The 15,864-nt window shown below is 40.2% G+C and overlaps 1 protein-coding gene across 1 annotated transcript; it reads right to left on the bottom strand.

Annotated features, from left to right (window-relative positions):
• Nucleotides 1-2,827: 2,827 nt before the first annotated feature.
• LOC117047048 (steroid 17-alpha-hydroxylase/17,20 lyase) lies at nt 2,828-15,050 on the bottom strand. The gene is made up of 8 exons (XM_033149776.1): nt 14,701-15,050; nt 11,066-11,204; nt 8,994-9,223; nt 8,305-8,391; nt 6,326-6,541; nt 5,038-5,207; nt 4,828-4,931; nt 2,828-3,537 (listed from the first exon to the last, which is right to left on the bottom strand). Exons 1-8 carry the CDS (start codon nt 15,007-15,009, stop codon nt 3,260-3,262), a joined length of 1,533 nt encoding a protein of 510 aa, XP_033005667.1. The 5' UTR covers nt 15,010-15,050; the 3' UTR covers nt 2,828-3,259.
• Nucleotides 15,051-15,864: the final 814 nt, after the last annotated feature.

The following is a 15,864-nucleotide window of genomic DNA, read 5'->3' as shown; positions in this document are numbered from 1 at the left end:
TATTCATTTTTATTGCTGAGATTCTCCCCAGTAATGATAATTGCATTTTGTTCCATATATCTTGTCTTTTTTAATTTCTATCCAAGTCCTCAATAATTATCTTTATAGATGTTATGATTATTTACCCATTATTTACCCACACTCCTAAGTACTTTGCTTTTTCTCTATTTTCCAGCCAGTAATTTTCCCTAATTTATTCTAATGCTATTCCTATTCCATATGATCCCAATACTTAACAATATACGATGTCTGAAAAATTGGCGAAAAAATCTGTCTAAGTTTATCTGGAGGGAGAAGAAAGCTAGGATAAAACATAAGATCCTTATCGACATAAAAGACAGAGGAGGTTTTGCACTCCTGACTTAGAATTGTATTTTGAAGCTGCCTGCCTGTGTTGGATTAAAGACTGGGTATTGCTAGAAAGTACCGTTACACAGTTGCTAGACTTGGAGGGCCATGATGTCAAATACAGCTGGCATTTGGTACGGCAAAGCTGGAATACGTAAAAGCTTCATGTTATTAGAAAAAACTTAATTAGAGTATGGGGGGGGGGAAATAGAAAACGAAACACCAAAGTGGTTATTCCCAATAGAAGCTGAGACAAGGAAAAAATAATAATATGAGTAACAACTGGGGGACCAATAATGAATTACTAGACTTCTCAGAAGGAGAACCAAAAATGAAAAAATATATGAAGAGATTAAAGAGTACGTGTTGGACTGGCTAAATTATCACCAAATCAATTCAAAATTTAAGGTATATAAGAAATTGGGATTCACGGAAAAACCATCAAAATTTGAAAAAGAAATAGTAAGATTTAGAGTTAAAAATTTATCTAAAATGTTTAGGATATTACTTGATTGGGAAACGAAAGAAGAATTTGTAAAATCATCTGTGATCAATGGGCACAAGATGTGGGTCATAATATTGATTTGAACCTGTGGGAACAATTGTGGAAAACAAACTTAAAATTCACTGCTAGTTAAGCATTAAAAAAGAACTACTTAAAAATTACCCACAGGTGCAAGCAAACTAGCCAAAATGTCTACATCAAAAAGTGACCTATGTTGGAAGTGCAAAGAAACAGCTGATACATTTTACCATTCATGATGGTTTTGTAGAATAATAAAAGAATTCTGGGAGATGGTGTACAACAAACTTAAGAAAATGTTTTAAAAACGTATCGCAAAAACCCAGAAGCTTTCCTTCTGGGAATAATAACAGAAATCTCCCTCCCCCCAAAAAATCAGATTATTCTATGGATGTATGTGACCACAGCTGCCGAAATCTGATAGCACAAAAGTAGAGAACAGATGCAGTACTATCAAGAGAAGAATGGCACCTTGAAATATTAGAATATATAGAATTTGCCAGCCTGACAAATAGATTAAGAAATAAAGATTATAAGAATTTAAAAGAAGACTGGACATTATATATAGATTATTTGGAAAAATATAAAAATACAACATGGGATAATATAAGGTACTGAAAACAACTTAGTAGAGTAAGAAAAAGCAGTTGAAAAGATAGCAGTTAGGAAACCAAGGAAAAAGTGGAAGGGGAGTAAAAACTAAGGTTTATAAGAGTCAAATAAACTGAAGGAAGAAGGTATGTTACCATTATTATTCATATATATGTGTTGTATATATATGTTAATTTTTTTTTCTTTTTTACAATTGTCCTGTGTCTGACTGTAACACAGTATGCGTTGATGATATGATAAAACAGAAAAGCAAATTAGAAAAAGAAAAAGAAAAGAAAAAACCCTTTTGGCAGTTGTATTGAGCATAACACCAGGTGGAAAATCAAAAATATGTGGGTGGAAGAAAAGCCGTATATGAGAGAAATAGGATGTAAGTAACTAAACTCAATGGCATTTCTAGAGGGAGGATATAGTGGGGTGGAAGTAAGCTGTACCAGATTTGGAAGTGGGTGAAATTAGTTTCTGGCTTCTTCTCTGTAGTAATACAAGTCAATAGCCATATAAATCTGAGGAAGCCCTATCCTTGTAGCAGAAGGCTTTTACTGCAATAATAGGTAACATGGCCTTCCAGACTCCAACTCCCATCAGTCCCACCCAGAATGGCCAATGACTAGGGATAGGGCTTGTAGTCCATCAACATCCGGAAGACACAGATTCCTTAACTCTCCTGAACTGCATAGGCCTCAGTTTTGAACAAATACATGCTGTGAACAGACTCCAGCTGAGGTATGAGGCCGTTGCTCTTCTCACCCACTGCAAATACAATTCTTTTATAAAGCCAGCTGATTAGACCTCCCTAACTATACCCTGGCTTTAAATGAGAGCTAATTTTCTTCCTTGAAGTAACCCCCTTATAATCTGATGTTATATCCACAGTTTCTGCCTGCGCTCACCCTAGATAAGAACCAACCAGTTTTGCTTTTCTTCCAACACACTTCCTAAAGCTATTTTAATCCCATCATTGGACAGCTCATGTTCTCCCCTCTCTACAGAAAGTACCAGGACATAAAATGGGTTGCATTCAAGGTTGTGGATTTTTTGCTGATGTCCATAGGTACTGGCAAGCAACAGAGACATCACAGTATTCCCATCTGCCTCTATAGTTAAGTTATATAAGACCCATGACAATGGTTTTGCAGTGCTCTGTCCTGGTTTTATGCATGCTCTTCTCGAACCAGGGCTTTCCCTAATTTGTTGTGCTAGTGCTTTGGCTGGTGTCTGTTGATTTCCTAACTAATCATGACTAGATATTTCAGCACAAGCATTTGAGGATCCTGTGCTAAGGTCAATGGCGGCACCAAAGAAAAAAGAAAAAGAATGGGAGGACACAGAAGGGGCAAAGTACATATCTAAATGGGTAAGCTGTGTTCCACAGGTTAAGATCACTGAAAGAAAATTAACTGTATAGGTTAATGACAGGAGTCCAGCAATGAGAGACAAGTGGGGTGACCTCTTTGTTTAGAGAAACTTCAGAGTTGTCACTGCTCTGCCATGCAAAACACTGCATTCTCAGTTATTCAACTGGAGTCTGAGGGAGAGATGGAAGAAGATGCAACTTTCGATGTCAAGAAAAAGTTTCTTATGAACTGTGGTGTCCTTTCTGCCTTTGTCCAATGTGCCTAATATATTCTACTATGTGAATAGTGGCTCGTGTCCTTTACCAAGCAGTTTACTTCCCCTTCTTGACACATTTATCCAGTAAACCTTTTACTGATCCAGCTGAAGTAATTTTTGGTCTCTTTCCATTTAGGGAGGCTGTTTGAGAGCCAAATAACGTCACTCATCTCTTACTTTGTCCTTCCAAGCTTCCCGCAGTGTGGCCTTCACTTTGAACTTTGGTACTTGAAGCACAACTCCAAATTTCCCCTCTGGTTCAGGCAGTGTGTGGCCTTGAGGGACGCTGAGTGTGAATCTCTGCAAGGTCCAAGCTATAAAGATGAACAGCTCCATCTTGGCCAGGACTTCTCCCAAACAAACCCGGATACCAGCTCCAAAGGGAAGATAACTGGGTGAGGGAGAGGCGATTCTCTTCCCATCCTTATCCAGGAAACGTCCTGTGTGGGAGGAAGAACACACATAAACATACCCCAGAAAACATAAATAAAACATAAACTGATATCATACATGAACTTGGCTGGAATATCTCTATAGACCAGATGAAGGGAAACTTTGACCCTCCAGATGTTTCTGGGTTATAACTCCCATCATCCCTGGTCCTTGGCCATGCTTGCTAAGGCTGATGGGAGTTGTAGTTCCTATGCTACCAGATCATGTTCATGGTTCTTGTATTTTTTAATGATCCCCTTAACAAGTTAGGTCCAGAATACCTCGTACCTGATCCCTTATATCCCTGCTCAGGCACTAAGGAGTCACTTTTAGTGGTTCCTCATGGCTCAGATGCATGGCTTGTACATTCAGTACTGTGGGCCCTGTTTTGTGGAATTCCTGTCTTCCTGTTGCACTTTGGACACTTACTGAAGACATTTTTAATTATTCCAGCAGGCTTTCTGAATGAATTCTTATTTTATTATTTTAACTCATTTTTAGTCTTATTATAATGGTCCTCCGGTATGCCGCTTAGGTATTGCTGTGATCAAGCAGTATACAAAGTGTTGAAATAAACAAATATTTGGAGGGCCGAAGGCTCTTGACATCTGCTACAGACCCTTCCCAAATGTGCCTGTGGACAGTAATTCTATAACACAGGACCAGGGAGTCCCCCACACCTACCAGCCCCCTGTCCCCCCAAAACAGTAGTTCTGTCTTGTCAGGGTTCAACCTCAATCTGTTAGCTGCCATCTATCCACCAGCTGCCAGACATTCACACAGGACATTCACCACCTTCACTGGTTCTGATTTAAAAGAGAGCTAGAGCTGGGTATCATCCACATACTGATGAACACCCAGCCCAAACCCCTTGATGATCTCTTCAGCAGCTTCATGTGGATGTTAAAAAGCATGAGGGAGAGGATTGAGCCCTGAGGCACTTCACAAGTGAGAGCCCAGAGTTCTGAACACTCATCCCCCAACACCACTTTCTGGACACGGCCCAGGAGGAAGGAGCGGAACCACTATATAACAGTGCCCCCAGCTCCAGAAGGATGTCATGGTTGATGATATCAAAGGCAGCTGAGAGATCCAGCAGAACTAGGAAACAGTTTTCACCTTTGTCCCTAGCCCACCAGAGATGTGACCAAGGCAGTTTCAGTTACTGGGCTGGAAAAGGAATAGAAAAAGTGTGTTGAAAATCCACCTTGCCCAGACAAAAAGGGAATTTAAGCAGCACACACACACACACACACACACACACACACACATGCCAGGAGGCAGTGTGGCATACTCACCTGGATTAAATTCCCCTGGCTTGTCCCACTCTTTCTCATCATGGTGAATGGACCACAGGTTAATCACAACGTGAGCTCCCTTAGGAATGTCGTATTCCCCAATGCTGCAGAAAGACAAAGCCCATCAGTGGCTTCCTCTTACTGATGCCCTTATGTCTCCTTCCGCACCTCAGCTTTGCAGCAGATCTCACTTTTGGAAATGGACTTTACCTGGTATCTTCCAGTGCCTCATGTGGGATAAGGAGTGGAGCTACAGGCCGGATGCGCAGAGTTTCACTAATGGTAGCGTCCAAATAAGGCAAGTGCTGCCGGTCATCAAGCTGAGGATATCTGTTAAAGCCAAGTTTCTGATCCAGTTCCTCTTGGATCTTTTGCTGCACCTGGGAAGTGTGGAAGAGTTAGACAAATCAGACAACGAGAGCAGGAGCTTAGGAAGTCTGCAATTCAGCTCTCTTCTTCCCCTAATTTCTTTAACTGTCGGCCTCACCCTTTTTCTTACAGTTGGGCGACTCAACAGTGGAAAGAAAGCTACTGCCTCTTCAAGTACTTTTGAAATAGGGCTTATTGTATTAATTCCTTTGCTCACGCAGTAGGTGTGAGAAACTACACCACTAGTGGATAACAGCTTTTCCACCTCCCATTTACCAAGACCTTGTGTGCTAACAGAGGGGTGCGGGAAGCTATGGTATTGCTTGTTTGGCTAGAACATATGCTGCCACAAAGGGGCCATTTTTAATTACTGTATGTGGTGTGTCAGTATGTGGATTGGGTGATTCCCCCTCTCCATGCCTCTAAAAATGGTGCAGTCCCATGAAGACAGGTCACTTCCAGATGGGAATGAGAAAATCTGTCAATTTCAGTTTCTCTCAGTTTCTCATTTTAAATTCAGTTCCACATCCATTTGTGATTTCTTTTTAAAGTCCTCATGAAAATTCATCAGCATTTTAGCACAAATTTCGCACAAGGTGTACATTTTTGTATACAATTTTGCCCAAATATACATTTTTTGCAAAGCAATTCCTCCCCCCAAATATAATGAATTTTTCTGTGTTATTTTAATTAATACATGTATTTATATGTATACTTTATCCTAGTATATGCACTTTTGGTACCCATTACTTGGCAGGAGAACTGCATTGCATAATTCAGCAAAGTGTTAATTTTGAAGGATGGCTTTCTTTTGGTTCACATACTGTTTCTCAAAGTGTGAATTAGATAGGTTCACCTTTAAATGAGAACTGCATCAAAATTCTCCCCCATCCCTACTTCCAACTGACCTATTAATTGAGCATTCATCCTGACTTGTTTGCATTAGATGATATCGACTGTTTCATAGAATTGTAGGGTTGGAAGGTACCATGAGGGTCATTTAGCCCAACTCCCTGCAATGCAGGAATCAACGTGGGGTTTGAACCTGCATAGGATTGCACTTTATGCTACTCTTCTCTGTCTTGTTCACATAACACACTGTCAAGAATCCCCAGGAATTCAGCTGTACCTCTGGGTAGTGCAGGAGATAGAGTACAATCCACTTCAACACAGTTGTGGTTGTCTCCACACCAGCTCCAAAGATGTCAGCCACTGTCATGAGCAGGTGGTCATCCGTCAGCTCCTGCCCAGGCAACAGATGACTATTGTTGTTTTCCATGTTGAGTTTGGCTCTCAGGAGTACGTCTATTAAATCATTGGCGGAATCCTCATTGCTGAACATTTCCTGGGTAGAAGATAAAAGCAACTGTGGGCTAAGATTGAGCGACAATTTAAGGTCTACACCATCATCTACCTACCCCCAACCCCCAAAACAACTGTTGTCAGTGGTCTTTAAGAACAGTTAATAATGCCAGCTGCCAGCCACTGCCACTGTCAGACCTCCCCCAAAACACGTAAGAGGGAAATAAAATATAAAATACAAATATTGTTTTAAAATCATGAAGCTGTGACTATATGCCCACTAGCTTGAAATAAATTCTGTTGAGATCCATATAACATTTTGGAACCCGGGCAAAAGTATCTTGAAATGGGCAAGTTAGTATACATTAGGTTTTTTTTATATATCTAATGGCTGCAGTCCTGTCATGCAAAGCCTATTAGCTTGGAAGTAATTAACACTGTAATGGTTCAGCAGCCAGCAATTATTTTAGGGAACATGAAGAGTGTTTTATTTGTTTATTGTAAATTGAGCCTTACACTGCAAGACTCCGTATGTCTATTGAGAAGTATGTCCCACTGAGCTCAATAGCACTTACTCTCTGGTATGTGCCTAGCATTGCAGCCTGATCATTCTTCTTCTTCTTGTTTGTTGTTCTTGTTGTTTATATACTGCCTTATACCTGGGAGTTTCTTGGACCAGCCCTGATTTCTGACCGTAAGTAAAATGAATAAATGAATCTCAGTCACTATGAAAAGTGACTTTGGCTTTTATGGAGGTGAGAAGCTCAGAGTAGCATTTTTTAGTTTCACAACAAGAATAAACCTGTGAGGTAGATTAGTGCCCTAGGCTACCCTGAACATTAATCAAAGCTGAGCAAGTATTTGAAACTGGCTTTTCCACAGCTAACCCCAAAAGTATAACCACTGTCTTGACATGAGGGACACAGTAATGCTTTGAACTCTTATGAGGAAAGGCAGAATATACATATTTTAAATAAAAGAAGCTGCTGTCTAGTATTTCTACTTTGCCATCACCATCTTTTGGGGAGCAGAGCCAGGCCACACAATTACATTGTTGATACCACTAACAGCACCTGATATTCCAGATCTGTTATAGTGAGGGTAATATGGTTTGCCCATGAATCTGATTGGTATTGTTGTGAACCATTCTGAGAAAGATTGTGGTTCACAAATGAAATATTGTATTTCTTCTTAAATGACTGGGCTTCGGAGGACATGACAGCAAAGCATGTAGGATCTTTCTGTTCTATGTGCTCTGTCCACTTTAGCATTTCTTACTGTGCCAACATCCCATCTTCCTGGTTTAGGAAATCTGGTGACTGAGAGCACCAGAACTGAGGCTTCTTCCCACTTGTGTGCCTAATGTTAAAAAGGTGGGAGAAGGTAAGAATTAAGAGTCTTGAAGCAGGATCCTTCTTTATGCACACATCTTTCTCTCCTTCCCGTTTCTCTCATCATCCAAAATTGTGTTCTAATTGTGATTCATATTGGAGTACCATTTTCATCTTTGCTATGATGCTCATTGCTTTTATCCACAGATCCTTCCATCTCCATGAAACAACTTTCTCTCTTTTTCTGGGTTTGCTATGCATCTCTTTACCCTGGCTTTTGACACTTGAGGTGCATATTTTTAGGACCCACCTTACTTCTGTGTGTGTAAGTTATTTTTAAGTGTTTTTAATATTGTGTTTTAATTGTTGTAACCCACCCTGGGACCTTAGGGTGAAGGACAGTTAGTTAGTTAGTTAGTTAGTTAGTTAGTTAATTAATTAATAACAACAATAATATTAAGTGTATTCTACTTACTTTATGTTTTGCAAACTTCTGCTGTAGGAGCTGATCTCTTGCTTCCACACACTTCCTCAGCAGTACCAAGTCTTTATTGCGAAAGAACTGGAGAAAGAAACAACCATAATGACAATTCCTTTCCTGTCTGCAGAAAATAATCCCCTCTCCAGAACTCCTGTGTTAATCCCTGCCACTAAGGTTTATGAAGCAGACAGATCTGTTCCGTGCAATGTAGACTGTGATCTGACTAGATGCTTCTGGCATCCTGCACATGCCTCAAAATCCCTGTATAAGTTAGTATGATTTCTCTTCCAGTAAAACCTTATGGGTCTCTATTCTGACTTTCTATCCATTGCAAAGATTGATATGATGTGCATGCACATGGAAGTACAGAATATCTGCATCAAATATATCCTATTGAAACAAGTAACTATGGATTTTGCCCAGCCAAAGAACACATTCTGTTCAATGAACACAAAGTGATTTCACCCCTCCCTCACATAGAATTGTAGGTCAGCTGATCTATATGCTATTGCCCATTGAATAACTTGTTCTATCTATCTATCTATCTATCTATCTATCTATCTATCTATATCTTCTATCCTAAAAGACTATCTAGCCCTCTCTCCTCAACCTCTCTTAATAAATGGCGGCAAATCAGGTGAATATGTGTTAGTTAGTTGCTAGCCCTTCCCACCAGCTCTCACCTGAAGCCATGGGAAGATATCCAACATGCTCTCCTTGGCTACAGTATCCACAATGCCTTGGCTATATTGGAGCATGGACTCAAACTCAGGGTCTCCACGCTTGTAGGATGAGTTAAAGCAGAGGGTGCACACCACATTAGTAACAGCACGTGCCAGTTCAGGTGCCATGTCCAGGGGCGAATCCTGTTTAGCACTCAGAAGTTCACACAAAGTAGCTGCTTCTTGACAGACTAAAAGAAGAGATGCATGAAGGGATGTGAAAAACCTTTAGGAGCTAGAAGAAGGTGGTTATGAGTAAAGATGAAAAGGATGAAACTGAAACACATTGGCAACCCAGATTTGGAGATGGGGCAACTTTGAAATAGACAGGGTAATCCAGTAGATAAGAATGCTGGTTCCACATAGGAGACAAGGGTTCAGAGCTATTTCCTCCACAAACTTGCTAATGGCTTTATCGGGAGGTCATCATCTTTCTGAAGTGACTACACTACTTCCCTCCCCCCCCCAATCATTGGGGCACCACGCCCCTCAGAAATGACTACACTACTTCCCTTATTAAGAATCCTTGCTGTCTGGGTAGCTATTCCATTGTTCCTGACATGCACAGTATAATTTGAGATCTTGTCTATTCTTGTTTTACTTTTTTTTTTAACAGAAAGAGACAGTATTTCTTTGGCCACACTGCAAGTAAGTTCTGACCACCACCACTAAGTGACAGTAAAGGACAAAACAAGACAATGCACTGTACTAAGAATTTTGTACAGTCTCCTTCCTGCTCCCTTTTTCTCCCATATGATACTTCCAATCTGATGCAGGCTGAGAAATATACATATAGAAGACAATCAGAATCATAGCTGCTCCTACCTGCAAAGAGTTTTCTTCTTAATTGACCCCAAAGATTGGCTGCAATATATTAGGGGGTCATAGGGGCATGCCTAGAAGGGATATGGTCCAGTACATTATATCTAATTTTCTTTGTTCCAGTGATCATGTGTTTCCTATAGTTATTCAACTGGGACATCCTGCTTTATGTTTATTTTTTGTTGCTCTTTGAGATTATTTGTATTCTGTTAGACCTTTTCACATTATATAATACAGGCTCTTACAAACAAAAACAAAAAACACACCATTACACTACAAATCCATGATTCACCTGAACCCCAGTAGTCTTGTGTGATGAGAAGAATATATAATACTGTACAAAGAAAATATTTGTAAGGAAATCTGATTGCTACTCCTAAAGTTGCAGGTGCCTAATGCATGCCTGAAATTATTCAAAGTGTAGTTCTAGAAAGATAATGCTCACTCTTTCCCCAAAAGAGCACAGTTGCTCCAGCATAAACCAGCATGTGGCTATAAGATGGAAGTCTATCTTTGAAAGGTTTAGGCAGCCAAACACAACTGCACCCAAACACTGCACCAGTGGTTGGAAGCAGACTTAACATTCAGAGCAAGTATAGATACGCTTAGAACTGGGAATGGGTGCAGACTTCCTCTATTTCTTTCCCCCCTGCACCTTCACTCCTGAATGGACACACATAATTTAATTTGGTTGCCACCCCTCTGCGCCGCCAACCCCCCCCCCCATGTTTCAGGTGGACTTTCACATTGCTTTATTTTTCAGGTACTTGAATTTATCTGCTTTAAAAAATTGTTTGAAACTCTTTTTAAAAAACATTTTTGCAAATAACTATCTTTTTTTCTATTTCAATATCTGTTCTGAGAAGGCAGGTAAGGAAGAGGTTTCAAGAGTGATGCAAGCACCAACTGATCAGTGAGTGATGGCATAAATCCAGTTTCAGCTGCAACCTGCAAAAACAGATTCCTCCCTAAGATCAACCTGGGGTTTGTGGTGTGTGCCTAAATTCTGGTGATGTGTATATATGCACTCTGGCTGGAGGAGAATGAACACTGCTCTGAAAACAAATCCTTAAAGTGTTATTCAGCCAAAGAGGAACAAATTACCCTAATGTTTTGGCTACAAGAGTCATCACTAGGATCTTCTCTCCTCAGCTCCCTTCTTGGCATTCTCTTACACTACAGCAATCCCAACATTTCCTTTGTTTACTTACTGATTTTCTCCAGGGCCAGAGAACCCTTTCCAAACATGGAAAGTGCAGAATGTGCCAGCTTGCGCTGAACTTTCCAGAGTGGGCTGTAATTGGCAAAGGCAATGTCTTTCCCGTTTCGAGTCAGCAAGTCTGTTGTCACCTTGAATCAATGAAGAAGAAAACTTTAACAGCATTGTAGTTTTAGTTTACTTGGAAGGAGGAAAAACACACACAACTATTTTCATCAGATTCATTCTTCTGCATTTGATTAAAATTTACTTTTTAAAGCCACTTCAGACCGAAAAGTTATTCACAATATCACTGATACAGGTTTGTTATTCCCTAATTATTATGTCTTAAAATGGGCAAATATATGCAAACCAGTTTTGTATGTTAAAACACTATTTCCCCCCAGAATTGTTCTCTTTTTTACAAAAGAGATGATATCCCTTGATCCTGGAATTAAAACAGATTTTGGCTGCAGTCCTACATTCGGCTGTAAGTAAGCTCTAGTGAATGTAATGGAACTTACTTCTGAATACAGTGGTACCTTGGTTTACAAACTTACAGGTAATCCGTTCCAGAAGTCTGTTCTTAAACCCAAACCATTCTTAAAACGAGGTGCACTTTCCCTAATGAGGTCTCCTGCTGCCAGTGCCCTTCCACCATTTGACTTCCGTTCATAGACTGAGGTAAAGTTCACAACCAGGACACTACTTCCAGTTTTATAGAGTTCTTAAACTGAATAGTTCAGAAACAGGGCTGTTCTTAAACCAAGGTACGACTGTAGACATAATACTGCACCATTAGTGCCTTTTCATCTGTATATTAGGGAACCTGCATTCATGCTGAAGAGGTATGAGGGTGTAATTTAAGAAATAAAGCGTAAAGGTAAAGGGACCCCTGACCATTAGGTCCAGTCGTGGACAACTCTGGGGTTGCGGCGCTCATCTCGCTCTATAGGCTGAGGGAGCCGGCGTTTGTCCACAGACAGCTTCCAGGTCATGTGACCAGCATGACTAAGCCACTTCTGGTGAACCAGAGCAGCGCACGGAAACACAGTTTACCTTCCCGCCAGAGCAGTACCTATTTATCTACTTGCACTTGACGTGCTTTTGAACTGCTAGGTTGACAAAACAGAAGGTGCAGCAATTTATCTGGGTCATAAAATTGGGAAATTCTTTGAAGGGTTATTAAATGTTGCATATTACTCAAAGGCCAAGACCAATAATTCCTAAAGCACCTCTGGAACCATTCCAGCACTGCAGATTCTACAATCAACCTTGTTTTATCGCATAGTCAAGTAGTTTTACTGTTGGATTTTGTGTGTGTGTGTGTGTGTGTGTGTATACACATATACAGAGGCATAGGAAGGTCAGGTGGTACCCGGTGCAGAAAATTTCTTGTCACACACCCCCATTGATTCAACCCCCCCCCTGCAAAAAATGGTTTTACGTTATTTCATATTTTCTTACAAAGGAATAATAACAAGTAATAATAATAATAAACTTTTATTTATATCCTGCCCTCCCGGGCCGAAGTTGTCATGTGACAAAGACGCATGAGAGCAGGAACAGCTGTTGGAGTCTAACTGCCATAGCTGCCATTCTAGTCTGTAACTGTCTGTTCAGTGCTGTGTGAGTTACTTACTGTGACTGTGGTGACTAGTTTCTCTCAGAGTGTGTGCCAGTATAGAGAAGAGCCTGTATTCTATATGTGATCTATTTCTATGAAGAAGTTTATTTTAAACTTAATAAAAGTTTTTTATTTGTTTCAATGAAAACTCTGCTAAAATAATCCCCCCCCCCCGCAAAAATGGTTTTTACATTATTTCATATTTTCTTACAAAGGAATAATAATAAGTAATAATAATAATAAACTTTTATTTATATCCCGCCCTCCCGGGCTGAAGTCAGGCTCAGGGTGGCTAACATCAGATACATAACATTGGTATAAAATCAAACAATAATTAAATTACCTCCTAAAAACATCTCAAAATCAAATTAAAGTCTAATTAGATGGCTTTCCACAGGGGTAGGGTTGGGAACAGTAAGTGCTCCACTGAACTGAAATTTCAGCCTTCACAACATAGGAAAACAGCCAAGTAAACAGCTATTTTGGTGGAGGAGGGTCAAGATATTAACCAATATGCATGAAATTTCATATATAGCTATATAATCCCTAGTATAGTAAGATAAGACCTTTGGAGCAGGCATTTTTTAAAAAAAAGTTTTTTATGAACCACCCTAGTAGGGCAGTAATTGTTCCTTGATAATTTGTCACCCCCTCCATTATGGAAACTGGGGCGGTCCACCCCCTACGCCCCCCTTGCTACACCCCTGCATACATACATACATACATACATACATACATACATACACATCCCTCTTCAAAGTCAACATCCTAGGAGAAGAACCTAAATGATTCCCTGACATCAGAAAGGTAGGAAAACAAAATATATGAACATGCCACTTTGTCTAAGGCCACAAATTATATCTGAGTAAAGAAAGGCAGAAGTACTACCTAGAACTCAGCAAACATTAATTTATTGTACTAAAGGAACCACATAGCTCACGATCCACATCTATTTACTTTAAACTACATACTTAGTTTAATATTAATATTTACTGTGTAATGTCTATAATGCGTATAGATCATAAGCACTTAGTCATGCTAAGGCTAATGTTTCAATGAAAAATCAGTATAATCTAAAAGTAAGATGCATGAAAGCACTTGCCTCTTGACCTCATCTCCTTTAAAGTTCAGAAAAGTATAGGACAGGACAGGGTTATATTCAATCAGAAACTAACTCCTCTGAAGAAAACTGCCTATAAGAATCTGCCTCTTCTTGGCCATGCTGCTGCTTTCTAGATAGTTTTCTCTCTCTTTGTATTGGGTTACAAAGACAAGTTCATAGGAGTGGCAAGGCAACAGCTCAGTGGTGAGGCACATGCTTTTTATGCAGAAGGTGCCAGTTTCAGTCCTTGACAGCTCCACTAGAAGGATCTTAGGTACCGGCAAGAAATCTGCCATAGCCCTTGAGTGCTGCTGCAAACAAGAGTAGAAAATACTGTACTATCGATAATCTTATTCAATAAACCAGTTCCAGAAATTTATAACCTGCAGTTAACTCAGCAACCCAAGTAATAACTCTTCCTTGGGAACAAAATGGGTGATGCTTTCGTTCAAGGAGCACAGAAGCCCACTTGTATCATGCTCTGAAGAGCAAATGCATGAAGATGAAGAGTTCATAGAATTATAACAGTTTTTGCTGAAGGCAAAATGCAATGTGATAGAGAAGCCATGACTGCTCACCTCATTTTCCATGCACAATCATTCATGTAAATTTCAGGTATATTTCTTCTAGCCTAGCTCAATCCTAGTACCCTGTTCTGGGCTGGGGATAATGTTTCTGTGATGACTGAACACAGAAGAGAGGTTGGAGGATTCAACGCTCATCACCTATATGTCCCTTTTCATGTTAAAACCACCCTGTTTTCTGCTGCAGACATCAGGTCATAACTTAACAATATACAGTGGTACCTCTGGTTACGAGCTTAAAAGAACATACTCAGTTGGTTGTTTCATCACCTCTTCCACTCTACCCACCAGATTTCATGGCTTAGAAATAAGGAAGACACTCGTAGCTTGCTTACCTTTCGAGGTCTGCCACCAAAGATCTTCCCTTTCTTAAGCAGCACCTCTTTGGCATGGGTATAGTTGTGGACCACTACTACATAACTGGAGCCCATGTACAAGGAGTAGAGGCTGCCATACTTCTGCTGCAATCTGTGGAAAAAGAGATGGTACTGGGTATGTCCAATAAAATGAAAGAGGCTTCCGATGACTGGCAGGGATGGCAGGCATCTGGGGTAGTTTGCCTTGGGCTCCAGTTTCCCTTTTGCCACCATCCAGAAGGATAGGAGAGCCAGCACCAAGAGTAAGGCAGCCAGTAGAACAGTCATTGCACCTCAGTTGGTTTGCAGCTTGGTCAGCGATCAAAGAACAAGAAGACAAAGGGAAGCACTGTCCCTGCAACAGCCAAGTTACGACTCTTATAACAGTTTGTAGTGGCATGCTTTTGCCTTGGGGATGTGCCAGGCCTTGCTGGACAATCAATGGGAGATAGCAGTAATCTGAAGCACGAAGGCCAGCCTTGCCTCCTGCCAAAAAAACTAAAATAAAAAAACCCAGTAACAAAGCGCAAAACTCTTTAGCAGATCTGAGCCAAATATACAATCAAAGATATGCAGTGGGAAATGCAGAAGTAAGGGTTGTTTGGTTTAATTAAAATGTATAATCTACTGTCCCATTCCAAAAGCAGTCCACAATATCCCCGTAATACATTCCAATATGGGGTAGCCACATCCCCCCCCCCCATTTGTTCATGAAAGACACAAATCTAAGCTGTCAAACTCAATTCTCTATGGAAGTTCTAAACTGGGGTGTCTAAGGTTTCTTAATGCAAAGCAGAATTTATTAATTATCCCTCTATTGGCTGATACGCTTATACTCACAGCTTACTTTAAAAAACAACATAAAGGGCATTAAAAGGTAGCAGATCTAAAAATGCAGCATAAAAATAATTCAATAGGACCAGTTCAAGAAAGGACACAGACTGGGAAAATAAAATTACTTGGTGTGGTGAAAGTATCAGAGTGGTTGCTGTGTAAGCCTCTCTGGCTGTGTGCCACCACTGAAAAGGCCCTTTCATTATGACAGGATAGTCTCAGCAATTACGAAGGCTGGAATCCAAATGTTTCACTAGTGCAAGAAGTTTTAGCTGTGTGATAGAACTTCCACACTTCCATTTCTGCTTG

This window comes from Lacerta agilis, chromosome 5 (assembly GCF_009819535.1).
Source record: "Lacerta agilis isolate rLacAgi1 chromosome 5, rLacAgi1.pri, whole genome shotgun sequence".
NCBI lineage: Eukaryota > Metazoa > Chordata > Lepidosauria > Squamata > Lacertidae > Lacerta > Lacerta agilis.
The sequence above is the reverse complement of the archived record's forward strand: the minus strand, read 5'-3'. Positions and strand labels throughout refer to the sequence as shown.